This window comes from Podarcis erhardii (genome assembly GCF_964252035.2).
Source record: "Podarcis erhardii genome assembly, chromosome: 3".
Classification (NCBI taxonomy): Eukaryota; Metazoa; Chordata; class Lepidosauria; order Squamata; family Lacertidae; genus Podarcis; species Podarcis erhardii.
The window spans coordinates 34,884,698-34,912,231 of NC_138507.1; the positions used below are offsets into that span (position 1 = coordinate 34,884,698).

The window sequence follows — 27,534 nt, forward strand, 5'->3', positions numbered from 1 at the left end:
AATAATACCCAGCACCCATCTGGTGATGCATTTCAGCAAGAAGCTTATGGAAGAAAGGAAAGGAAAAGATGAACGGATGTGTATGATTTTTGCCGCTCCGGAGGAATTTATTTGCCATAATGCTATGTATAGCTAACGTAGTTAAAATAATTCATATAAATATATTTCTATGAAATTAGGAGGGAAAAGACAATATACAGCCTCAGTCTTAATCTCATTTAGTCATGGGTGGTTCTGTAAGGCTCCAGAAAGAGCTTAATTTAAACATGCTGCAAAAGTGGCGGATGTCTGTACAGTGGTACCTCGGGTTAAGTACTTAATTCGTTCCGGAGGTCCGTACTTAACCTGAAACTGTTCTTAACCTGAAGCACCACTTTAGCTAATGGGGCCTCCTGCTGCTGCTGCTGCGCTGCCGGTGCATGATTTCTGTTCTCATCCTGAAGCAAAGTTCTTAACCTGAAGCAATATTTCTGGCTTAGTGGAGTCTGTAACCTGAAGCATATGTAACCTGAAGTGTATGTAACCCGAGGTACCACTGTAATTGATTTCTACCACTCCCCTTTTGCGTTGTGCTTCCTTTCCACTGAAATGAATGTGGTCCAGCAACATAATGGCAAAGTAAATATATATATATAAAAGGATGTCACATAGAGGAGGGAGAAAGGTTGTTTTCTGCTGCTCCAGAGAAGCGGACACGGAGCAATGGTTCCAAACTACAAGAAAAAAGATTCCACCTAAACATTAGGAAGAACTTCCTGACAGTAAGAGCTGTTTGACAGTGGAATTTGCTGCCAAGGAGTGTGGTGGAGTCTCCTTCTTTGGAGGTCTTTAAGCAGAGGCTTGACAACCATATGTCAGGAGTGCTCTGATGGTGTTTCCTGCTTGGCAGGGGGTTGGACTCGATGGCCCTTGTGGTCTCTTCCAACTCTATGATTCTATGATAACTTACATAAGCTAGGTAATTTTGCCACAGTGGACAGTGAGACAAATAGTGTAGTTTTTGATGGAAGATGAACTGCTGTAGAATGTAAACAATGCTGCATCCAATGAATATGGGGCAGAATGGAAAGGCCCTCTTGCCTTCCTACTCAGGAGCAAGTCTCATAGAGTCCAGTGAATCTTGCATCTCCGTATCTGGGCTCAGGATTGCACACCCAATTTTTGAAAGCCAGGTGCTCCCCCTTTCTAGTAATGGAACCTACAGTGCCTCTGATTTAGAACGGGAAACAAACAGCAAATAGGAGAATACCAGTTTTTTCCAAACCAAAATAATTGGTGGGGATGGGGGTAAAGAGAGTCTGAATCCATAGGTATAGTTTTAGGGCATGTGTTTGCAGTTGCAACATGTACACAGTACCCATGACAGTTTGTTGGGTTTGCAAATTTGCCCATTGGCCCCAAAAGGTTGGTAGCCTCAGCTTCAGGTTACATATGCTTCAGGTTACAGACTCTGTTAACCCAGAAATAGTACCTCGGGTTAAGAACTTTGCTTCAGGATGAGAACAGAAATCGTGCTCCGGCGGCGTGGCGGCTGCAGGAAGCCCCATTAGCTAAAGTGGTGCTTCAGGTTAAGAACAGTTTCAGGTTAAGTACGGACCTCCGGAACGAATTAAGTACTTAACCCGAGGTACCACTGTACAAATGATTTGTGGATTGAAAGCAACAACGGTGAAGACTGATCTTATTCACTGGATTGAGTTCCGCTCCAAACATGGAAGGAATAAATGAACACTGGCCATTTTCACTCCAGCTTCTGTTTTTGTCGGCATTCTCTGACATCCCTACTCCTGAGCAGACATAATTGCACTGCAAATATATGCAGGTTTCAGTTTTGAGAAGCAAAAGGGAGCGTGATATGGGAGGGGGTCTTGCTGTATACATGGGCAGAAGCCTGGCAAGTCCTGAGGATACCAGGTTATTCCCAGAACCAGTAGGTTGTCTCCTGATTACCCAACCCAGGTTCAAACCTAATGCAGATGAAGAGTTGGAAATTCTGTGGAAAACCACCTCCCACCAGTAGAATTTATCCCAATGACTTCGCCCATTCCTATAGCTCAGGACTGGGGAACCTTTGGCATTCCAGATATTGCTGGAGTCCAACTCCCATCAGCCCCAGTCTGCTGAAGCCTCACCTGCCCAGCTCTTCTACATCACATTAATTCTATAATGCCATCTATGTACATATTTTTTTTTGCTGGTTTTGCCCTTTAAAGCCCTATGCGGCCTAGGACCCACATACCTACGGGACCGTCTCTTCTGGTATGTCCCGTGGAGTACCTTAAGGTCCACAAATGACAACATTTTGGAGATCCCAGGTCGCAAGGTGGTTAGATTGGTCTCAACTAGGGCCAGGGCCTTTTGAGTACTGGCCCCAACTTAGTAGAATGCTCTATCATAAGAGACTAGGGTCCTGTGGGACTTGACATCTTTCCACAGGGCCTGCAAGACAGAGCTGTTCCGCCTGGCCTTTGGTTTGGACTCAGTCTGACCCTTATGTTTCCCTCCCCTTATGGGTTTTGATCTATGGGCGACTTTTAAAATGAGGCTGTGTTTTAAATTGCATTTTAACCTGTATTTTAAATTGGATTTTTTCCCCTATTATGTTTTTACTGTAATTTTACTGGTGTTAGCCGCCCTGAGCCCGAATCTGACTGTGGAGGGCAGGGTATAAATAAAAATTATTATTATTGTTGTTGTTGCTTTACAAAGAACAGGCAAGACTGGATCCTACTCCAATAAGCTTACAATTTAAAACAGACACAGGGGAACAACCGACAATGGGGCAGATAGAGGTATGGGATGTGTGTGATAATACGTTTAATGTAAATGTGAAGAGTTGCATCCAACATCAGCCATGCTCAGAGTAAATCAAATGCAATGCAAGTAAAATTGTTAGTTACCTTGAAAGCCGTTCTTAAAATTGGATCCATTTGGTAAGAGTTCTGGGATGTATTCAATGTAACCTCCTACGTAGAACTGGCTGAAGACATTGAGCCCAACCAAAGTTCCTGGAGATGTGATGGTTTTGTTTTCATGGTCATCCACCTTTCAGACAAAAGCGGAACAAAACCAAAACCTGTTATTTGTGGAGCAAATTGAGTAGATCTCTTATCTCATCCTTACGTCCCCACAAGCTTCCAAACATGGAGAAACCACCATTAAGGTGTTTTGTATTACAGTCTAAGCTTCAAATCAATGAAGGGTAGAAGGCACTGCTGCAATTGAATAGTAAATATATAAATAAGGTCTTTAAATTTCCAGGGTGGTCATTCAAAGGGCTTTTAGAGGTGTGCAAGTATGTCTGCTAATGTAGCAAGTTGTACCTCTCCCACCCCTATTTTCCACTCCAGCAGCCTTATGTATTCTTTCCCAGAGTGCTTTAGAATTTCAAGAGCAATTCGTAAGGGGCTGCGTGTGTGTGTGTGTGTGGTGGGTGGGAGAACTGCTTTTGAAAATGGAGAGGGGCATTCAACAACCTTGTTGTATGAAGTCTTCAGGACACAGTACATAAATATATTTAACTCAGGATTCAAGACTATATATTTAAAGTTTTGTTTGTATGACAAGCTTAATAAAGGTTATATATAGTATCCTGCCTCTTGCACCAAAGGAGCTCATATGTGGGTTCTTCTACTTTTATCCTCACAGCAACCTTGTGAGGTAGGTTACCAGCAGGGACCAGGCTGAAGCCACTGACAACCACCCCATCCCCAGTGAGTTTCGTGGATACAAAGAAGAGTTTTATAAGCATCTCTTCTAAAGTAAGCGTTACCTTCATCCAGCCATCCTGAAGAAATCTGCCAAGACTGACCACGTGAATATGCCTTGTCAGATCTAGCAGCTCACTAATGATAGTGGCTGTTCCAGATCCTAGGTTGTAGCTGTACACCAGGCGGCCGTGGCGCAGGCCTAGCACTAAGAAATCATCGCCATTAAGACCTGGAGTAAGAATAACCACAAGGGGATACATTAAGGGAGTGAGTCTTGGGTTACATTACCAAAACAAAATGACAGAATGTATAGAATCATAGAATCATAGAGTTGGAAGAGATCACAAGGGCCATCGAGTCCAACCCCCTGCCAAGCAGGAAACACCATCAGAGCACTCCTGACATATGGTTGTCAAGACTCTGCTTAAAGACCTCCAAAGAAGGAGACTCCACCACACTCCTTGGCAGCAAATTCCACTGTCAAACAGCTCTTACTGTCAGGAAGTTCTTCCTAATGTTTAGGTGGAATCTTCTTTCTTGTGGTTTGGAACCATTGCTCCGTGTCCGCTTCTCTGGAGCAGCAGAAAACAACCTTTCTCCGTCCTCTATGTGACATCCTTTTATATATTTGAACATGGCTATCATATCACCCCTTAACCTCCTCTTCTCCAGGCTAAACATGCCCAGCTCCCTTAGCCGTTCCTCATAAGGCATCGTTTCCAGGCCTTTGACCATTTTGGTTGCCCTCCTCTGGACACGTTCCAGTTTGTCAGTGTCCTTCTTGAACTGTGGTGCCCAGAACTGGACACAGTACTCCAGGTGAGGTCTGACCAGAGCAGAATACAGAATGATAGCCTAGATACCAGAGAGGGATTGCGGCTAACACCATGTGCCCACCGCCTCCCAAGCCAGCGGTTGAGAGTGCACAGGATGCAGAGTAAACAGGACCAGAGTTCGGCTTCTTTTGCAAGGAGGTCATTGCAGGCTTGTGGCATTTTGTAATGTTTTAGTTTAGTTATTAACATGCAGTTTGAACAGAGGTCCGGCAGGCATCCAAAGTCCACTGCTTCCACTTCAGATCTCTCCAGAAAAGCAGACAGCATCTCTGTTTCTACGTTGCCCTTATGCTTAATCCCACTCAAAAACTAGTCCAGTGGCATAGTGAAACAGGAATTTGGAGACAAGATTGATGGTCTATTTTTTCCCCCTTCCAGAGAAAGGGGTGATGGCACAATCAGCTGGAGGACCAGGGTAACTGACAGGTCCTTCTTGTTCTGGCTAGTGAATGATGTTGGCTAGTGAACGGGGCTTTCAAGTTTTACCAGTTTGTTGATTAGCACAAAGGAAATCAGAACCTCTGCAAAACACAAACAGAGGCTGGATACTTCTTTCCTTTGATGGATTTCCTACTTCATGCTGGCAGATGACGCAGTAACACTGCTTTCCCAAATCATTTGCATTTTTAATTAAAAGTTCATTTGAAAAGTGCTCAGAAACTCCAACTGGCTCCAAGAGCTGCAGACAGATTGTTGACTGGGAACATACAACCCGCTTGCTAGAGCAGCTCCCACACTGGCTACCTATAAAGCCCTATACAGCTTAGGTCCAGGCTATCTGAAAAGACTATTTCCTCATGTGAAACTGCCCAGGCTCCGAGATCTTCAGGGGAGGCCCTTCTCTCAGGCCTGCCACCCTCACAGGGCCTTCTTGGTGGCAGCTCCCAGCCTTTGGAAATCTCTCCCGAGAGAAGCTAGACTGGCTCCCTCCTTGCTGTCCTTCTGCCGGCAGGTGATAACTTTCTTGTTCCAACAGAAACAGCTGTTTTTGAGGAAAGGGCTGGTGCTGTGCTTTTTTTATTGTAATTATCTGTATGTGATCACACACACACACACACACACACACACACACACCTCCCCACTTCTGCATTATTATTATTATTTGGAAGGCGTATCTATTAAGTTCCAAGCTTTGCTTAATCAACAGTCAGCAAGCTTTGTGGCTGAGAATTTGAGGCCAAGACATGGTTAGTCTTGGCCTCAAATTCTCAGCCACAAAGCTTGCTGACTGTTGTTTTTTTATAAACAACAACAACAACAATGTGGGAATAGATTTTGTTCCAGGAGACCTTAGAGGACTAATTTTCTTCTTTCCTCACAGCTGAAAATCAAAGGATAGCAGGTATGTCTGTCTGTCTGTCTGTCTGTCTGTCTGTCTGTCTGTCTGTCTCTCTCTCTCTCTCTCTCTCACACACACACACACACACACACACACAGAGGTGGGATTACTTCTGAGTACACATATATAGGAATGTGCAGCCAATTGTCACAGTGCAAAGCAAACTGGTCTTCCTAAACTTTCTCATGTTCCTTCCATCTGGTGTTCTGATGCCCCCTGGTGGCTTTACATAGATTAGTATACAGATGAAAGCGCTAAGACATTTTCTCTACTTTAGTTCCGTACCCAACAATCACATTTTATCATTTGCAGGGTACCCTACGCAAACCCCTTTCCACAGTTACACAGGAGGCTGCTTTATACTAGGTCAAGCCGTTTATCCATCCTGCTCTGTATTGTCTAGACCAGTGTTTCCCAACCTTGTGCCTCCAGCTGTTTTTGGACTACAATTCCCATCATCCCTTGCCACTGGTCTTGCTAGTCAGGGATGATGGGAGTTGTAGTTCAAAAACAGCTGGAGGCACAAGGTTGGGAAACACTGGTCTAGACCAGCCTTTCTCAACCTTGGGTCCCCAGATGTTGTTAGACTACAACTCCCATCATTCCTGATTGCTTGTCCTGCTAGCCAGGGATGATGGGAGTTGTAGTCCAACCATATCTGGGGATTCAAGGTTGATAAAGGCTGGTCTAGACACAGGCTACTCTAACTGGTTTCTAACTGGTAGAAGTTCTCCAGGGTGAACAGCATCCAGGGTTGTACAGGTGTGCCTTTGAGACAGAATATCTGCCTTTTCTGAAATTAAAAAGTGACTATAAGGAATTTACCGGTCAAGATCTCAAAATAAACATTATTTTCTATGTAATAAAAATATAACAAATGCTATGTGCACTTCTGTTAATGGTTCTTGAGGTGCCCAGAAACCGGAATCCATATATCTATATTCCCCCATTTACTTTGTCTTAGCCATTTGAATAACACCCCCTCCCCAGAGAAACACGAATAACTTACCTTGACCCTTCTGACCAGTGAAAAATATCAGGTTGTCTTGCAGTGAAGAGTTGTGGTTTGCTAACTGAAATTTCAGTTGGAATTCATAGTAGAGGCTGATGTTTGGAATCACTGAATAGGCTAGGAATGAGGTATAGCCAAAGCTATCTGTCCCACTGAAGTTAGGATAGGTAATATTAATAACTGTTTGAAAAACACAGAAAAGGAAAATGCCGTTGGGAGAAGCACAGGTGAACAGCAAGCAATGGCCTAGTTCAGTGTTTCCCAACCTTGTGCCTCCAGCTGTTTTTGGACTACAATTCCCATCATCCCTTGCCACTGGTCTTGCTAGTCAGGGATGATGGGAGTTGTAGTTCAAAAACAGCTGGAGGCACAAGGTTGGGAAACACTGGCCTAGTTCATATATACGTTTTCTTAGCATCCAGAATTGAGAGCTAGGATTGGGTTTTCCACACATTTCTCCTTTGTTTTGGCAGCCAGATTCAGCATATCAACTGCCCCTGATTAGCTTAAGCTACCATTCCCTGTGGTTTGATATCCTGGTTAGTAAACTGAAGTTAAACCACAGTTCCCCATTTGGCACATAACAGGGAACTATAGGTTAAGGGCCAAATTGATGACACATTACACAAACCCAGACCCTTGTTTGGCAGGTGGGAAGGGGGCTTTAACCCTCTGACCCCTGCTATAAACTTCTCCCCCATAATCAGTGGTGGCTGATGATCACTGAGACTGGTGGTGCAGAAGGTCGGGAGTCCAACAGTAGGGAGTGCTAGAGCCAATGGCAGGGAGAGGCACAGCTATTGTCAACTAATTCTAGTTCTGACGCCATCCTTCTCCCTACTGAGTTCCACAAGGGCAACATTGAAACAAAGGAGAAAGCTGCTAGCCAATGTGTCGCTCCTGGTAGCATGTAAGGAGGCAGGCAAATGAGGGCTGATTAAGGGCAGTCTGAGGTCGGTGGGGCAGGGCTGCATTTGCCCTAATGGACCGACTCCCACCGCCCATAGTTGACATGCTCCTCTTTCTTTCCACACCCATATGTCTCTTATGTCTGGCTGAAACCAATTTTGAAGAGGGTTGCCTCTCCAGGTCCAATGTAAACTCCAGGTCTGTACTAAATTGATCTGCTTTAACTCACTACCCTTGCCCTGGTGCCTGCCTCTTCCTTTCTCTCTTCCTTGCTTAACCAAGGCGAGGGAGTAATACTCACTGCAGAATTGCTTAGAAGCAATGTCCAGAAAGACAGGGATTCGCGGGAGCTACCTGCCTTTTGGTTCTCAGCCATCTTGGGCTTGGCCGCACGTGTTTGTAGCAGCATTCAGGAACATCAAAAACCATGGGAACCACATCACCCTGGGTGCTGGTACACATATGTGAAGCACCATCTCCTGGTTGATGCCTGGCACCGCAAGGAGTCCCTCTCCACCACCCTTGTAAGTGTAGGGAAAGAAGTGGGGCTCTCAGTAGGTTAGGGGCCTGGCAGGAGGGCTCCAGGCTGACTTAAATGGATCCCATTTAAAACTGGATGCAATTTCAAATATTCTAAATGAATCCAATTCAACCAAATGAACCGGAGGGAATGTTCGGATTATTTGTTTATTAAATATATAATGCCCCCACATAGCCACTTCTGACCTCAGGAGGCCCCCAACACTTGTGCAGAGGCTGGCTCCCAGCCCCGCACGAACAGGGGAATCCTCTGCCGCGTCATCCCCCTGGCCAGTCAATCGGCTGGCTCAGGGGGTGTGGCTTGCCGCATTTAAGGCAAGCGCGGCAAGGAGCGTCCTCTTTGCCATTCATCAGCTGGGGAATTTTCCACCCACCCACCCTTTAGGTTTTCCTTTGACCTTGCTATGGACTTCAGTTGGCCGCCGTTAAGGGGCCTGGTAGGAATTTTTCCACTTGGCAAACTGGCACCAGCCATTTGGTTTTTTCGCCTAGCTCGTAGCAAATCGTCACAACTTCTCGGTTTGGCGGTTAGGCATTGGTGGGGGTATTGTTATGTAGATGAATGGGGGGGGGAGGAGCGCCATCACCTCCCCCGGTTACTGAAGGGTAGTCCGGTAAAGGATTCCGGGGGGCGTGGCCCCGTCCGAAGCTTATGAAGGCCAGGGCCCAAGGCACGCCCCCGAGCGGTGACCCTGGGGGAGTGCCTAGTTGATGTGCAGAGCTCCCCCTGCTGGTGTTAACCCTTCCCGGCTGAAGCTAGATAGTCAATTAGGATCAATGCCTAAGCCAATACCGCTCATCACTGGTAACCAATATAAAGTTGTGGCCAATTTTAGCCCATTAACCTAAATAATGTTGTCTTGTGTCTTTATTTCTACTGGGGGGAGGGGGGAACTCGCCACACAACCACTGACAGGGGCACAGGATGGAAAATGCACAAACTGTAAACCAATTAAAACATCTAAAAAACAACAATTCTAGTACATAGGCATACTGAGGATTATAGATCCAGTGCACTAAACTGTATGTTCTTGAACATCTGAAAAGTAGGAAGCAGAGAGAAGTGATGAAGTCAATTTGCCCAGCAACAAAAAGGCTTTTTTTTTTGTCATTTAACACAAAGAAGCTTCAGTCTATCTCTCTCTGTTCTCTCTCTCTCTCACTGCATTTGACTTGCTAAGTTCTGCATTTTTCTCTTACCATCATTACAAAGGATTCCAGTTCTTCCATAGGGACAGAGGCACACGGTGTCTTGGCTGGATTTTGGAAAACATGTTGCTCCATTTCCACATGGGTTCTCCTCACAGGTTGAAAGCTGACATAATTTCCCAGAGTAGAGAACAGAGCATTCACAGAACCAGTTCTCTGTATCACTGTTAAAATTTAAAATAAGAGAAAGGTTACCAAATAGCATTTGTTAAGAAGAGGGATGTAAGAAGGTATCAATTCCCATTCCAGCCAGTGTTCATCGCATGCAGAACCATTTCCATTTGGCTGCAGTTCAGCGTCCAGCAAAGACTACATTATTCAACTCATTTATTCCCTGTGGAGGAATTTTGCATAATTAATTGTGTGATCGATCCCATTATCATTATGTTGTTCCACACCATTAATTTCAATGCAACAGAAACACAACACAAATTGGGGGAGGGGGAGGGGAAGTGATAAATTATGTACAGTTTGCAGAGTGAAAACAACAACAGTGAATACTGGTTGCATTTGCTGGATTAATTTCTGTTCCAGATAGGGAACGAATAAGCGAGTATCAGCAATTTCTGCACCTGTTTCCATTTTCACCAGAATCTGCCTCTGGAAAGGGGAGGTGAAAATCTTACCCACCTTTCTACCTCATATTGCAGAATATGTCTGTCAAACCTGGTTGTTTGCTTCTGGTTCAGATTTATTTCTAAGCCTGAGCCCCTTGTTCTTAAGCACAAGTCCCTGCTTTATGTTTCATACAATTCAGTTAATAAGATTCAAACCCTTGAAAAATATTCCCAGCTTTTCCATGCTGTTCATTTCCTCAGTGTGTGTAATCCTCTGAGGGCTTCTGGTCAAATATTTGTTGTGTTGTCTCTGCAAAATGCATGAAACAACTGCTGTGCCTTCAAGGCCAAAAGCAAATGTGAGGGAGAAGAAGGAAATGTTTCTATATCTACATCTTCAGTTGCATATCAGACGTAATGGAAGTGATTCTGAATTGGAGCGTCCAATGGAGTTGCAAACACCCCATACATTTAAAGCACATTATTTCTGCAAAGTGTAGTTTCAAAAGTGTGCTGGGAATTGTAGCTTGGTTAGGGGATAAGCTACAGTTCCCAGGATTATTATTTTTTTTGGGGGGGGAGCCATGTGCTATAAATGCAGAGTGTGGATGATGGTGCTAGTTCTGTGGAACACTTACTCCACAATAAAATTACTTAAGTGTTTCAGATACTACAGGGCTCTTGTTTTTGCTGCTGCAGAATAACATGGCTGCCCTTCTGGAAATCGAATCACAGCAGTCAACATTCTCCCTGTAACACCATCTGATGTAACCAGATATTATGGCAACCTGGTGTTTTCAGAAGCAGCCACACAACTCTTTCCTACTTTCTCCTATGCTACGATATCACATTGGGAGTTTCTCTGACACCCACACCACTTGTCTCTCTGTTGTGGGGACAGAGAAACTCACAATGCAATGATGTCTCATCACACGTTGGCCATAGCGATAAGGGAAACAGAGACTGGGGCCTGCACCCTCTCTTTTCTTCCTCTGCTGTGCCAATGAGAATGTCAGAAACATTTGCTTCTGCTTTTAAACCAACCAGAGTTTCCTGTTACAACCAAACTTGGAGAAACTCTGATTATTACAAACCAGTGCTGTGCAGAACCTTGATTTTTTTATTTTACTTTTTGTTGACTATATGAAGCAAGATGGGGAGGAAAGTGAGCATGCATAGAAACAGGGCACAGACAGGAGGGCTGCACTAACCACTTTACTACAGTAGTTGAAGGGTCTGGTGCATATTTCTTTTCACTTAAAACTTTTGGAAAAGCCCAATGCTAGCTTTGTAGCAACATTGTGTGACCATATAATCAAAGCAGAAAGCAACTCCAATCTGGAAGACGCTCTGCAAAGAGCACAGCCTTGGTCTTCTTGGTCCTTGTCTGACATTCTAACCACACTAGTGCTATGACTTACACGAACGAGAGAAGTGAAGGTCATGGCCATTTTCTGTTCCCTAGTATTTGGCACCCAAAAGACAGATTACTTCTGAAAATAGATAACGATGAGAAGGTCTTGAAAGTTTCCAAATTTAGCTCTCACACAGGCTCTGAGAAACAGTGAAAGGCACTATACGTCATGACTCAGGTGGTGAATATTGCCCCATACTATACACATATAGGACTTGTGTTGAGGGACTAGCTGCCTATTAAACTCCGATCTAGTTTAAAGGTCCTGCTACTTACAACTCTGGATCAGGTTACCTGAAAGACTGAGTCCCTCCCCTTCTCCTTTTAATGCCCTGATAAAAAGGACCCCTGGCCATTGGGTCCAGTCGTGGCCGACTCTGAAGAGATAATCTACTTGCACTTTGATGTGCTTTCGAACTGCTAGGTTGGCAGGAGCAGGGACCGAGCAACAGGAGCTCACCCCATCGCGGGGATTCGAACCGCTGACCTTCTGCAAGTCCTAGGCTCTGTGGTTTAACCCACAGCACCACCCGCATCCCAACAATGCCCTGATAATGGCCATTAAAAAAAAAAATAGAACCCACTTAGTCTTGTCCCAGCCTGATGATTATCAGCTTGTGCTAGCTTAGTGGCAGGCTTTTTCACTAGAAGCACCAATGCTACAGAACACGCACTTCTAAAATACAATAAGACCCATCTGCATTGGCATTCCCCCAGCTTTTGAAGCCACGTCAAGGCATGATCTCTTGACCCGAGTCTCCTGTTTTTAATTGTGTTTAATTACTTCAATGGTATTGCTCTATTGTATATTTTAATAAAAGGTGTTTATATTTTAATGTTTGTAAATTTTTTATACTTTCTAAACCACCTTTAAGAAGTGCCATTTTTTTTCTAGAAAAAGAGGTGCTGGAACTCACCATGAACGCCTCCCTTGTTCTCTTATAATGACAATGGCGCCCACCTGCGAGGTGCTGGAACAGAGTTCCAGCGAATTCTGGCTGAAAAAAGTCCTGTTTTTAGGCCTATTTTAGCCCTGGGCGGGTTGGCTTGATGGGTGGGGCCTGAATCAAGGCCACAGATCAGGCGTAACTAACATGGTGCCTTCTAGATGTGGTTTTTTTTACCTCCAACTCCAATTACCTGGCCTTTGGCCTCCTAGATAGGACTAATGGGAGTTGTCGTTCAGCAATACCTGGAGGGCACCACGTTGGCAGCCCCTGGTTTAGCTGATAAAAGCTAAGGAAAAGACTCTTAAAGAGAGTCTGCTACATAGACAATGAAACAAAACACCTAACCAGATAATAAGGAGAAAAAGCTCCAGAGCCATGGAAGCTGTATTTATTAGCAAGAGAAAATGAGTACCCCTTCCTGACACTCCTTGTGCCTAACAGTTCATTAGTGTATTTCAAAGGAGCCCACCCACAGTTTCAAGGCGCAGAGAATCTCAGCTGGGAAGCCTTCCAGAATGAATCCGCTTGAATAATGCCTCCAGACAGCTTTTAAAAGAGAAATGGCTATCAGCTGCAATAATACATTTCTTATGAATAGCCTTTTGTGTGTATAGAGGTACTGCTGGAGAGGAGAGCCAGAAAGAGGAATGTAAATGGGTATGTACCACCGAACACCCTGTCTTTTCAATCATTTTGATAACTGTGGCATGCCACTCATCTGATCACATGGGCACCAGTCTCTCAATGGCTAGTCATTAAGCGCACGATCTCAGAAATTCATTGGCACTATCCCCGCTGAATGGGATGGCGCGGTGTTTTTGCACAGCTCCCACTCATTTTAATGGGGCTTCTGGTGGGAAACTTCTCAATGGCTTCTGTTCAAAGCATTGCGAGTGGGGGGAAGTAAGCCCCTTTGAACTAAGAGGGCATTGCATCTGATAAATCATTCATGGGATTAGGCTGCAAATATTTATTTCTGCATTTGAAAGTTAAGTTGTGAGTGCTTGGGGAAATAGCTATTCCCTCTCAAAAACAAACACTTGCAGTTCAAATATTCCTTTGCTTTCTTTTCACAGGACGCCGTGCTGGGGCTCCTTAGTTATTTCCCCCTGATGGTTTTGGTTTTATTTTTATTATTTCCCTTAGTCTGTCATAATCGGACGTGCCAAGTGTTACTGCCAGTTACTGAAGGAGGGAGAGGCGAGAGGGGGAGTGTGGGCATCGCGAAAGGAGCATCAGTTGGCACCAGAACTACATCACACTCCCTGCACCTGGCCTGTCTTCCCCTGGCTGGTCAGGAGCAATGCCCTGCCTGTGCCGCTCTGCTACCCACTACTGGCTAGAATTAGGAATCAGTACTACTGGGAAGTGGGTGACGCTGTGGGTTAAACCACAGAGCCTAGTACTTGCCGATCAGAAGGTCGGCGGTTCAAATCCCCGCAACGGGGTGAGCTCCCGTTGCTCAGATCCAGCTCCTGCCAACCGAGCAGTTCAAAAGCACGTCAAAGTGCAAGTAGATAAATAGCTACCGCTCCGGCGGGAAGTTAAACGGTGTTTCCGTGCGCTGCTCTGGTTCGCCAGAAACGGCTTAGTCATGCTGGCCACATGTACGCTGGCTCCCTCGGCCAATAAAGCAAGATGAGTGCCGCAACCCCAAAGTCGGTCACGACTGGACCTAATGGTCAGGGGTCCCTTTACCTTTACTACTGAACTGGAGGAATGGGAAGTTCTGTTGCATTCATGGAAGTCTGTGACTGTAGCATACACCATGAAAAATGAAGCAAGTTGCAGCATTCTGAACATAAATACATGGGGACATATGAGAAAGCAGAAGGTCAATTAATAGCACATTGCAAAAGTTCTTGATTCATGCATGCACTACCGTTTGAAACTGAGGGTAGAGTACTAAGCAGTAGTTGGAGGTCATGCTGCTACAGATGCAGAAGAAAGCAATTACTCTGTCCCTTCATATTTTCCCTTTTCTGTACATAATCCTTCTCTGTTATTTGGGCTGTCCAGTCTTGTAGGCTGACCTTTTACTTTCCTTGATGATTCAGCTCTGCATCTTGTGTGTTTCCTCGGTGATGACTATAAATTATGAAAGTTATAAAAAGCCCCCAAAAGTGTGAAATCTAATGCTATAAAATTCAATGCTGACATTTTTCAAATGTGCAGTAAGTGTGATTTTGAGAGTTTAGAAGCACTGGAAATTAACCTAACCAGATGATATGCCACATGAAATGGATTCGTAGTGTTAACAGGGGGAGAAAAGCCTGCCTTACAGCCTGACCTTTACCATTGATACAAAAGGTCACTTGCTCTCCATTTTTCCAAATGGGATGGGGTTAAAGAGACCCTATGGGACTAGACTTTGTTACATTAGGCATTTAAGACATTAGATTAAATAGGAGCTTGCTCTCTCATCATAACATGGTGAAAGATTCTTCAAAGTATGACCTTACTTGATGGGATCATCTCTGTAAGACATGTTAAACTTGGATTTTATCAGAAGGTGCATATTTAGCAAGAAGAGCTCACTAGGCAAAAATGACACACACATTTCATATAATGATAGAACGGTAGAGTTGCAAGGCACCCCAAGGATCATCTAGTCCAACCCCCTGCAATGCAGGAATCTCAGCTAAAGCATCTGTCACAAATGACCACCCAACCTCTGCTTAAAAACCTCCAAGGAAGGAGAGTCCACAATCTCCAGAGGGAGCTCGTTCCACTATTGAACAGCTCTTACAGTCAGAAAGTTCTTCCTGTGCTTAGTTGTAATTTCCTTTCTTGTAACCTCCAAGAACAGGCATGAGAAGGTGAGAAGAGCTCTGCTGAATCAGGCTAAAGACTTACCTCCTCCAGCATTCTGTTCTCACAGTGGCCAAATGGATCCCTATGAGATGGCTCTGAATACCAGCCTCTGGGGAGCACGAGTGGGAGAGTGCTGCTGTGCTCATCTCCTGCCCGTGGACTTTCCATCTGGTTGGCCACTGTGAGTTAGCAAAGGAAGGACTAGATGTGTCATTGGTCTGATCCAATAGGGCTCTTACATGAGTTGGCAACAGACACAACAAATACCTGGAGCAATGGACTAAGACAGGCATAGGCAAACTTGGCACTCCAGATGTTTTGGGACTACAACTCCCATCATCCCTAGCTAACAGGACCAGTGGTCAGGGATGATGGGAACTGTAGTCCCAAAACATCTGGAGGACCAAGTTTGCCTTTGCCTGGACTAAGAGAAGGCCATATATGGGAACAGAGGAAGTTTCTGAAAGAATGAACAAAAGCAAAAAACACACAGTGTGCATTTGCTAACCTCACACAGTGCTGATAGCTAGCAAAGAAGCAAGACACAGGTACTGTACTGTTAGAATGTAGGAGCCTGTCTTATACCAGACTATTCGTCCATCTAGCCCAATATGATCTACTCTGACTGGCAGTGCAGCCCTTCCCTCCTATATGGTCCACTCTTTAAACTGGAGATGCCAGGATTGAGATCTGTATGTGCTCTACCACTGAGCTGTGGTCTCTTTTTCACACATATACATTTCTTTTTTCCTACGGTCATCTCTAGAAAGAGATCAGAGTGGGATGAATGTATCTGTCCTGGGCAATGCTGGTCTCTCTCATACCTTCTTCAAATACTAAAAATACTATCCTCTGCCTCTAGCACAGACCAATGCATTAAATCTAGCTAAAACACAACAGCACATTGGCCAGGAAACTTAACCTTTTCCTGGTTAAAGCAGATGTCAGCTATAAGATTGACTAGGGCCAAGTGCACGGTGTATTTTTTTATATTAATATCATGGATGGTTTATTTGTGGATTAGCATAGCGTGCCGCAGAAGGAGCACTATTTGCTTGCATAAATGTCTAAGGACAGGTAGGATTGGGGGGTGGGGGGGGGAAGAAGAGAGTTGTTTACTAGACCTTATTAATTTGTTTTCCTCCCCAGAAGCACAGAGAATATGCTCTGATAGGTTTGTAAGTGGAAGTAATTAATATCATGCATTGCATACTGAACAGGTGCCTGCAGCTTTATCATTGCGGAGTTTCCTGGGCCTGCAATTTGTCCCTTCTGCTTACACTGGCAGCCATCCAAAGAAGCAGTTCTCTGCGCAGAAATAAGACTGCATGTGTAGAAAAGGGTGCGTGGAATGTCGTGCGCAGGGACCAGCATACTAAGCTGGTGGCAATACAGGAGAAAACCCGCAGCTCCACACTGAGCAGGGCAAGTTAATCTTTAGCCATGTGGAAACTTGCACACTGCCCATTCCGAAGGCAGGTATAATTATTTACAGGCACCATGTACGGAGTGATGGATCAGTGCAATTATCTTTTCTTTTTAACCAGCAGAAAAGTCAACAAGGGACTTCAAATTCATCTCTTATATGTGTAATCTTTTCAAATTTGTCTGACAAAAAAATAGAGGGGGAAATGTAATCAAAATCATGAAAGGACCTGCTGAAAGAAGTGGAAAACAGGTTTCGTTGGTTTAATTGTTTTTAAAAGGAAACATCTTGGCCTAGTTTGAAAGTGCTTCTTCACAAGATGCGTAATTAATTTGTGGAATTTGCTGCTGCAAGATGACTCATGGGAATGGAGAGGCTTGTCTTTCCCTCTGTTAGCGACATTTGGAGGCGCGTGCCAATCCTTTTGAAGCCCAAAGAGCACTTGTCACACACAATAGGGGGGCATGAGCAAACTTAGGGGAACCCCAAAGTTTGCAGAATTTTTTAAAAGTGGAGGAAGCCACTAACAGGGCAAGCCTAATGCATCATGTAGCATTTGTTCTAGGTACTTTGCCTTGTGAGGGCTTGCTCCTGAAATGTGGCTTATAAACACTTCGGATGAATGTAAGGACTGGGTATTGTAAGTGGCCCTGGAATTACAAGTGTTTGTTAGCGGGAAAGAAGCAGAAAACTGGGGAAGGAGGACACAGTGGGTGGCTGGAACTCTGAACCAGAGTACTTCGCAATGCAAGATTTTTCTGTGATTCGCACTAGTCAATGGCCATCACTCATGGAAGCTGTAAGGAACCTTCATGAGAGCACTTGATATAAGTTGCTGGAGAGCAATAGTAGAAGAGAGCTGATGCCTCCATGATTTGCTCATGGACTTGCCCTCCTCAGTATATTGTTTTTCAGGTTTTCATAATATCTCACATATTGAACTAAATACAGAATATTTTCATAGTCCTGACTCTTGCACCTTATCTCAGTCTGCAGTGACCATCAGTTGCTTCAGACATATCTTTTTGCCCAGGCTTTCCCTGACCCATAAGGTCAGACTCTGATTTTTTTTGGTTTGAATTCCTGTTTTTATTCATTTTTAACACTTTACTGGTTTCATGTTGTATTTTTGTTTCAATGAAACGTCAATGATTGTTTATATGTTGTACGCCACTTAAGAGATATTTTAAAATGGTAAATGGTTTATTAATGGTTTTTAAAGAAGTAATAAATAGACAGTGTCTCTTCCCATTTCCTTTTTATGTTATTAAAACCTGCTTTTGCCTGTGGCCAGTTTGGCCATTGTAAACCTTTGCTCCAATTCATCAAGGCTCATCTTAAAACCCTGGGTCTTCTTTTATTTTTTTAAATTGGAATCAGTTTATAAGAGGGAAAAGATGGAGCTCATAAGATATGTTGTCCATAGTGTTAAAATGAAAGCCAGCTCTGTTTTTTGAGGACTTGGCTGTAATCCTGTTCTTCTTGCTGCACCCAGATCTTGGTAACAACAATACAGCTAATGAGCCAAGCTCTCCTTTCAGCTATAGCTATGCACCCTACAGACGGGAGTCAATAATATTTGAAACGCAAGCTGCTGGACTGATGGGATCAGAGATTTGGCCTGCTTTCTCCTTAATATATGGAGTGCTTTCATTCTTTGTACATGTCGCTTGTACTTATCAGGGATGGAAAGCTCAACTAGTTCAAACGCTTCCTTGCTACTACCTTCACACCGGGCCAAGAGGTGACTGTCAAAATGAATCCCAATTAGAAGATACCTTAATCTGTACAAGGCGTACCTTCAGGGAGCCTGCGAGTACACACATAGGAAAAACCAAGAGGGGGGGAGTTCAGGCTAATATATATCCAATAACCTTTACTCAGGGTCAGCTTTAATCATTTTACGACGATCCCTGCCAGAACAAAATACAAAGACACACAAACTTTCCCAAAGAACAAGCAAGAAAACTTAACATACTTTCCTTTTTTAAAAAAAGGACAACAGCAACAGTAAGTTGGTTTTCCTACATATCTTGTCATGTTCACTTAGCCACTGTAGTCCATACATTGGTAACCTTGAGACTAGATTGCTGCACTGTGCTCTATGGGAGACTGCCCTTGGCCCTGATATGTAATCTCCAGCTGGTGCAGAATGCAGTGGCTGGACTTGGGAGCAAACAGCCAGTAGCCTGTAAAACCTCTGCACTAGCTGCCCATATACTACCAGGATAGGTTTAAAGGTCTTGTGTTGTTACACAAAGCCCTGAACAACTTGGGCCCTTACATCCCAGCTCAATCACTGAGAGCATCCAGAGGAGTGTTGTTAGTTGTGTTACAAAGGCCCGAATGACATCACCTCCCATATGATGGGTATTTAGCGTCACTGGTCCCATGCTGTGGAACACTCTTCCAGCCAAGATGCTTTGGGCCTTCAGACCTTTTTATGCAAACAGAACTATGCAGTCGTGAATCATATGCATCTCAAATTGGGGGAGTGGGGACACCATTTGCTATTCCCACAGGCAGTGAAACACCTTGAGTTGCTCCTCTTCCTTCTTTGCACCTTCTCTACCTGGGCAGCTTGCCACCCAGGGAATTACTAAGTACCATTAATTTCAGTGGTGCCAAATTCAGCAGAATCCAGTTTTTAAAACCAAGTGTTTCTGCTTAACTTTGTTGCTAGATGGTGTTGTTCTCTATCATGGCAATTCTCACAAGAATCAGTTTAATCACATCCATTAGCAGATTAAGTTGATAAACATCTAGAAGAGCCCTCCTGTTTTCTTCCCTTAAGTGTCAGTAGCAACACCAGGGTTTTAGATTCAGTGTTAAAATTGGAGGTGTAAATAGCTGCTGCTTTCAAGACTGTGAAATGCATTATTCTTTGAGATAAATATCTGCCATTACATTTCCAAATAGCAAAGCTGAAAGACAAACGAAGCCTGCCACCAAAACATGCGAAGTCTTGCTCAGTATGCCAGTTTAGCTTTCTTACGTTAGACTCATTTCGGTTTGACAAAAGTTCAGCGATATGTAATTCTGTTCTAAAGGCAACATGATTTGCAAAGAATATGAAAATTGCAATATGTGCCAGTTCTTATTTTGTTCTTTGCAGAAGGAGTGATGTTTATAGCTACTTGGATTGCACAACATATTAACATTCAAACGTTGGGGGGGGGGGGAAGCAATCTCCTGGGTTTGCAAATCTAGGCCAGTGTTAAAATTCCAGTTATAGCAGAAGGATCGCAAATTGGTTAATGGTGCATTTTTTCCTCTAGTGATATTGAAGTGTAGTGGTTAGAGTTCTGGATTGGGACCAGAGAGACTGAGGTTTACATCTATACTAAGCCATTTCCTTGGAGGAAAGGCAGAATATAAATGTAGTGAATAAAATATATAACCACCCCTAAGATTAATTATAGTCAGTTTCATGTTGCTAATGGCTTGATTATTGATGTCTAATAAATCCACATTAAAAGGATAACTAGAACTGAAATATAATTATATAACTGAACTGTAAAAAGTCAAAGTACACAAAGACAGGTTTTCACTTAAGTTAGGCCTGCACAACTTCTGGTTCTCCAAGCTATACATAGCTCACCAGCCATATATTTGACCTACCAAGTGGAACGCCCATCTCCTTTTTACAGTCCCAGCAGGCAGGTATTTTACTGAGATCCTGCCACAGCACCATGGCTGGTGGGCTTGGGTGGGTTACAAGTTGTACAGGCCTGATTTAAGTCCAGTCTCTCATCCAAACTTTTTGAACCTAAATGCCATATCAGTATTCCACAGCTCCCAATTTTTCTGCCAGGAGAAGATCCAGTGCTTGGGTGGGAGACTTCATGTGCTGGATTTCTAGGGCATATTTATAGCTGCAGTGGTGTATGTGGTAGTCAGGTATGTAGCTTTGCATATACAGTAATAACAGTCCAATGAGCTGTATACAATGCTTTCAATGTTTTTCAGATATCATCATCATCATCACCACTACCATCATCTGTAAGAACACTGAAGGGAATGAAAATCCCATTGGTTGCATCAGAGGTGTAAGAGGGCCTTAAGTGTTTGGATGCTGAGAAATCACACCAATGGGATATCCAAGGCCTGGTTATCTCTATGGCAAAATTAGGTGCTCTGGTTTTGGTGTTCCATTGCGCCAGAAGCAGCTTAGTCATGCTGGCCACATGAACTGGAAAAACTGTCTGCAGACAAATGCCAGCTCCCTCGCCCTGTAAAACGAGATGAGCGCCGCAACCCCAGAGTCGTCTGTGACTGGACTTAACTGTCAGGGATCCTTTACCTTTACCTTTTTAATTCATCATCTCAGAACTGTGTGACATCAATCGGTTGTGTAACAACAACAATTTATACCTCACCCATCTGACTGGGTTGCCTCAGCCACTCTGGGCAGCTTCCAGCATAATATAAAAACACAACTAAACATCAAGCATTAAAAACTTCCTGATACAGGGCTGCCTTCAGATGTCCTCAGAGAGTCATGTAATTGGTTGCCTCTTTGACATCTGATAGAAAGGTGTTCCACAGACTGAGAAGACCCTCTGCCTGGTTCCTTGTAACTTCACTTTTTGCAGTAAGGGAACCCTGCCAGAAGGCCCTTGGAGCTAGACCTGGTATAGACCAGGCCTCAAGAAATAAGAGAACATTCAGAAAGGGAAGGATAGAGGAAAGGAAAGCACTGAAAGGAAAATATGGAACATTTTCACCTAGGTAAGAAGACCAGATTAGAAGGACCAAAGGTTTCTCATACTGGCAAAACAGAGCCTCCTCACAAGGATCTCATTATAAGGCAGGAAGGCATACATGGGGCATACATGGGGTCATAGTACAAGAAATGCAGACCCAAGATGTTTGTGTGCTAAAAAATGAGGTGACTTTTCTTTGGAACAATAAATTGTTTCCTCAGGGTTAAAAATATTCTAGGGAAGGAATTGTTCCAACAAAAGGCATAGCAGCTACACTACAGCCTACAAATTGCTCCCTAAGTCCTATTTACAGAACGGTTGTAAGAACTCAAAGCGTGCAGAGCATATTACAAATGTCTAGTGAGTGCTGTTTGTTATGAGGGTGCATTGAGCTACTTCGAGTTTTGCTATCAGTAGACGAAGCAAATGTTAAAGTTCTAGGCAGCTTAGTCAAGTGGCTTCATCCATCAGGTTTCAAAATTGTTTTATGACAATTTGTAATGTTTATGGTTCTGGCAACTGCCTCTAATGTAAACGCTGTAGCCATAAGGATAAAATAATGCCCTCGCACTAATACAGTAAATCAAAACTACACATGGAGTTTAGCTCTTAGATTTTTGCTCCTTTCACTTAAAGATATCTTAATGGACTCTACTGCAATAAGCCACTGTACATTTGCAATAATGTATTGTTGATTTTTAACACAAGCTCAAAGGCTTTATTGAAATAATATTATACAGTATTACTGCATATGCTTTAAAACAATGGTGTAATGTAAGTTAGAAGCAACATAATAATCTGCAGGATGTTAACATTATACTACTATTATACGGTAAATTGCCTGGTTTGTTTTTCTTCTTCTTATATTATATCATCCAAACAGTTCTCCGCCAGGGCAATATAATAATAATGTAAAAATCTGAGCATTCTCCCTCTCTCTTACACACTGACCACAGATGTAATGAAGTACCAGTTTATTATTTATTTTCAATGCAGAGTTTATTCTTTACATAAGCAGCGACCAAGGATAATGGCTCTGCATGACAATCTCTTTTTAATATCATTTTTCCTCCTGCAATATACATTAAGAGCTAGCTAAAGCTTTGCTCTGAGCCAGAGTAGTGGAGTGGTTAATGACTTGGATTAGGACCTTGGAGACATGGGTTCAAATCCCCACTCAATAATAAAAGTCAATGGGTGACTCTGAGGCAGTCAATTTCTCTTGGGCAAACCTAACTCACATGGTTGCTATGAGGATAAAATGAGGAGCAGAATATGTCTGCCACAATGAGCTCATTGGAGGAAAGGTACAGATATTAGTGGAATAAATAACTCAGTTGAGAAACCTCTGCTTTACTTTAGAACTCAGATTCAAGCACCTTTTCATACAGCAAAACAGTCCAGTTTTGCCACCAAGATTACCCTCAAAGGGGAGCCTCAGCCAAAGCTTCCTGGCAAGCACATTAGTATGACATGTGGTTTCAAGCATTATTGCCACATTCACATTTACAGTTTTATCCAAGCATTATAAGGCTTACTCCTAAAAATATACTTACACCATGAATTGGAATCCAGTGCCCATTGCTGTTTGATTTATGCTGCATAGACGAGAAGCGAAACTGCTAGCTTTCTGAAAGCACCCACTCCCTCTCAGGGATATAATCTAAAATCTAAAATCAATGTCTTGCCACTAGAGGCAACCAGAACCTTGGACAGCACCACCCCCAGATGGACTGAAGAAAATGATTCCTATTAATATTTTGCTCTTTGGAAAACCAGCAACCAGTGAGGAAAAATATTGGATTCAGAATAGACATGCCTCTTAATGTAGTACAATCCCAAGAATAAGAGCTGTCTACAAAAGAAAATACAGGTGTCAGTTCTTAAGAGATCCTCAAAGCAGCATCCTAACTGCTATGGACCTGCATTTCTAACACAGCACCCCCCTCTGACTCCATCAGGACATATCATTTTTTAAATCTGAGGAGAGTTGCAAAACTTGTTTTCATATACAGTGGAACCTCAGGTTATGTACCGTCCTCCTTATGAATGCTTTGGGTAACGAGCTTCGCTAACCCAGAAGTAGATGCCCCGACTTGCAAACTTTGTCCCAGGATGTGAGCGGAAGTCATGTGCCAGCAGTGCGGCAGCAGTGAGAGACCCCATTAGCGAAAGCGCACCTCATGTTAAGAACAGTTTTGGGTTGAGAATGGACCTCCGGCACAAATTAAGTTTGTAACCAGAGGTACCACTGTCGTATAGTATGTGTGTCATGGGAAGGTTGATTTCTTTTTAAAGTCCCACCCCCCAAAAAAACCCACCAGCATTTTAGTAAACATCTGTCGATCTCTATCCAAGATGTTTTGCCTAATATACACATTTTTACTAGCAAATTTTCTGCAATACAATGTGTTTTTACTGTATTATTATTATTTGGACACTTTCCCCTAATATAATGTACACATTTGGTTGGAAGAATGCTACACAAAATGAGCATCATGAATTTCAAAGGAAGTATGAATTACGTAGGCTCATATTAGGTAGGCTCAAACCAAACCACATTTTGCTGCCATCCTTAGCTAGAGAAGAGGCTTGGACCTGTTCACCATGAGCGAAGGAGGCTTTAGACGGGACTTACCTATCTTTGGAAAAGCTTGGACATAAAACGGGGCAGAAAAAGAGGAGTGGTATGATCCAGTGTATTCTAGCTGGCAGACTGATGTTCCTTCCCTTTCTCAGATACACATTCCATCTGATTTCCCTGTTGGCCTCTTGCTATTGATCAGATTCCCATAGTGACTGGCATTTATAGCAAAGTGCACTAGATGGCAGCAAAACCCACATATACCTTCAACCATCAAGTTAAAGCACAGATGGAGATTTTGTTTGACAGATCTGTGGGACTATGTTGGAAGAAAAACTCAGTGACATAAAATTCTGTTCATCCGTTTACATTGTGGTGGTTGGGGAAAAAGTCTCCCCCCCTTTTTTCTTTTAAATGTGGAGCGTGCCAATTATTCTAGGGAAATATTTCCACGGCAGCCTGCCATCAGGCCTGGATTGCTCCAGTATCTCCTCTGATAGCTTAGGTGTAATTACAGGGGCAGAGGGAATCAAATGTAGTTTCTTTTCCTAACTCATGAAAGCTCTCAGGATCGGTGGGGGGAAATGCAGTAACGCCACTAATGGTGCTAAAAAGTTTTGTTTCCCTCTTGAAGTCACTTGACAGGGTTTTATGTCGAGTGAACAGATGTGAGAGTAGGATACAAGAAAACATAATCAAGACTGCCTTAGGGTAGTGCAATGAATGCATTTGAAGCAGATTCCCCAGCTGTCCTTCTGAAATGGCGTGGCCAAGAGCTGATGGTGAAAAGCTATCAAAGATGATCTTGTGGACGCTGAGCTTGCCTCAGGCTCTCCACTTTCCCTGCTCCCTTGGACAGCTGGTAGGTCTAAGCTTAGCGACTTAGACCATTCCCCTCATTTGTAGCCTCCACCTTCCTGCCTTCCATGGTCCTGAAGAGTGTGACCATATTGCTGCCAGGCTTCTTATGCTCATGAAGCTTTGTGAATCACCCAGTCTACACTGCCCCAACATGTGACACAGCCTGCCCCATGAATAGGCAGGGGTCAGAGATGGAACCAGATGATATGAACTAGGGGGGCACAGATTTCTCCTGAATGTGCATCTGTCCATAAAATAAAATTGCCACCTATACATGCCGTTTGACAGGAGACTGAATGATGGCAGCGATAAAGAAAAGCATTCTGTAACCCAATTAATCCATCGATTCTTATTCTGCATGACATGCTATTCATATGAAGGGGAGAATTCTGCATTGATGTTTGAATATGAAGATGAGAAATCTCTCCGTTTCCCATATTTCCTTCAGTTAAATTGTGGATTGTGAAAGGAAGGAAGGAAGGAAGGAAGGAAGGAAGGAAGGAAGGAAGGAAGGCTTTCGCTATCAACTGGACAGAAACCTTGAGCTCACCAAGGCAGCTGCCATAGTCCTGGAATGGCATGAATCAAAAGTTGGCATACAGCTGAATAATCTCTTGATTTCATTCATATGGCCTAATTTCAAGCATAAATGAAGCTAATGGATTAAGGACAGGGCTAATGAGGAGTTGAACTGCTCTCATTGAGCTAGACAGAGAGGCAAGGACATTGGAGATGAAGTCGTGATATCCATTTCCAGAGTTTTCCTTTGGCTCCCCATATGTGACTAAAGTACATCGAAATGAATCACCTTTTTTTTTCTTTTTGGCAAACAGAAAACCTGAATGTTAGACAAGCAATGGAAATGTACCACTGAAGTAATGAACCATAAGAACAAGAGCTGGTTTTTACTAAAATTTCCCAAGTGGTGTAAAATTACTCATGGGGGACAAAGAATTCTCATTACCTCTTAAATACCAATAAAAATCCTCAAGCCAGGCTTATTATTGCAGAACTTCTTATTAAAGGAATGGGCCATGCCTCTCTACAATTCTTCTTCAGTTTAAGCTGATTCCTTTCCTCCAGATTCACTGTGGACACATAGCTTGAGTCTGGGAGATAATGGACCCTGCTAAGCTAAGGAGCTTGCCCTTTGGAGTGTGGGAGTGGAATGATTGCTATATGAAAACAGCAAAGCTGTCTGTAACTGTACGAGTGCATGTCTGGAATGATAAAAGTAGCTGCGAGGCTTTGAGCTCACTATCTGCTGCTTGAGACACCAAGAAGGCTTCCAGAATACCTGTTTCCCCAGTTTGTAAATCTCCAAGCCATCCCAAGCTGATCTGAACCCACTTCTGAGATATGATCTGCAATGGCTTTGCACTGGTGCCAGTCTTCCTTGCTTTGCCTTCCCCTCTAACAGACTTACCAAGTTGTTAGACAGCGGTGGAAGATGAGCAAGAGAGAATAGAGGACTATCTCTTGGGTGTTTTGGGCAAAACTCTGACCATTCATGCCTGCAGTACAGGCTCAGAACCAACACCACCAAAACAAACCTTGGGAACCTTAGTTTCCCTGTGCTCATTTCTTGAGGAAGAATAAAACTACCGTATTTTTCGCTCTATAAGGTGCACCAGACCACAAGAAGCACCTAGTTTTTGGAGGAGGAAAACAAGAAAAAAAAATATTCTGAATCTCAGAAGCCAGAACAGCAAGAGGGATTGCTGTGCACTGAAAGCAGCAATCCCTCTTGCTGTTCTGGCTTCTGGGATAGCTGTGCAGCCTGCATCTGCTCCATAAGACGCACACACATTTTCCCTTACTTTTTAGGAGGGAAAAAGTGAGTCTTATAGAGCAAAAAATACGGTAAATTCCCTGTTGGCCACAGAGGCTTGAAGTTTAACCAAGGGGCCTTCATTTCAGACAATTTATGGGGAAAATGTGGGGAAGAGGATGAGGAAAGCTAGCATTTGGGAAGGCTAGTACTGGCAGAGAAGCCTTCCTGGGCAGAATTTTCTTAGCTGGAAAGCAGCAGCAGCAACCCCCCCCCCCCCAAGTTTTCTCTGATAGTTCTTCACAAAAAAGCTGATAAAAAGTGAATTACAAGAAAAATAATTGTCACAAGAAGAAGCCTGAAGCTGAGGGGAGGCAACTCTGTATGCCACCCTAAACGCCTTGGGAAGGGTGATGTCACAGACTGGCTGGACACAGAGGAGTTGTGGGGGAAACTAGCTGAGGAACTGCTGGGGCAAGAAGGCTCAGGGCCTGGGGATTGGTGGTGGGACAATGAGTGGTTAAAGGAAGAAGGAGGAGAAGATTTGGAGGAGGTGGTGTTGGAAGCTGAAGAGGTAACAGGGTTTAGTGAGAAGTGAAAAGGGAGGGTCTGTGGCAAAGAGAATTGCAGAAGCAGAAGAGGAGGCCAAGAGGCAGAGGGGAAGAAGTCAAGCTGTCTCCCCCTCCTGCTGTGACAAGCTCTCCTCTCCCAGGACCAAGAAAGGTATGAAGTGGGAAGAGCAAAGGCAGCCATGCAAGCGTAGTCTCAGATTGCTTGGGAAAGACCTGGGAGAGCAGGAAACTTAGGCAGCTGTGGGAAGGCAGGGACCTTCTGTCTCTGCAACTGCCTCATAGGGGCAAGACCTATTGAAGAAGAGTTGTGGTGCTCATTAGGCT

At 43.7% G+C, this 27,534-nt stretch overlaps 1 protein-coding gene across 2 annotated transcripts in view; it reads right to left on the reverse strand.

Annotated features, from left to right (window-relative positions):
• The window catches only part of EYS (eyes shut homolog), a 499,923-nt gene that overhangs the window by 21,784 nt on the left and 450,605 nt on the right, over positions 1 to 27,534 (reverse strand). For both annotated transcript variants that reach the window (XM_081856657.1, XM_081856658.1), the window contains 4 exons: positions 9,547 to 9,719; positions 6,895 to 7,077; positions 3,773 to 3,939; positions 2,901 to 3,045 (listed from right to left, as the gene is read on the reverse strand). In XM_081856657.1, the coding sequence (XP_081712783.1) occupies positions 2,901 to 3,045; positions 3,773 to 3,939; positions 6,895 to 7,077; positions 9,547 to 9,719 (668 nt within the window). The remainder of the gene's footprint in view (positions 1 to 2,900; positions 3,046 to 3,772; positions 3,940 to 6,894; positions 7,078 to 9,546; positions 9,720 to 27,534) is intronic.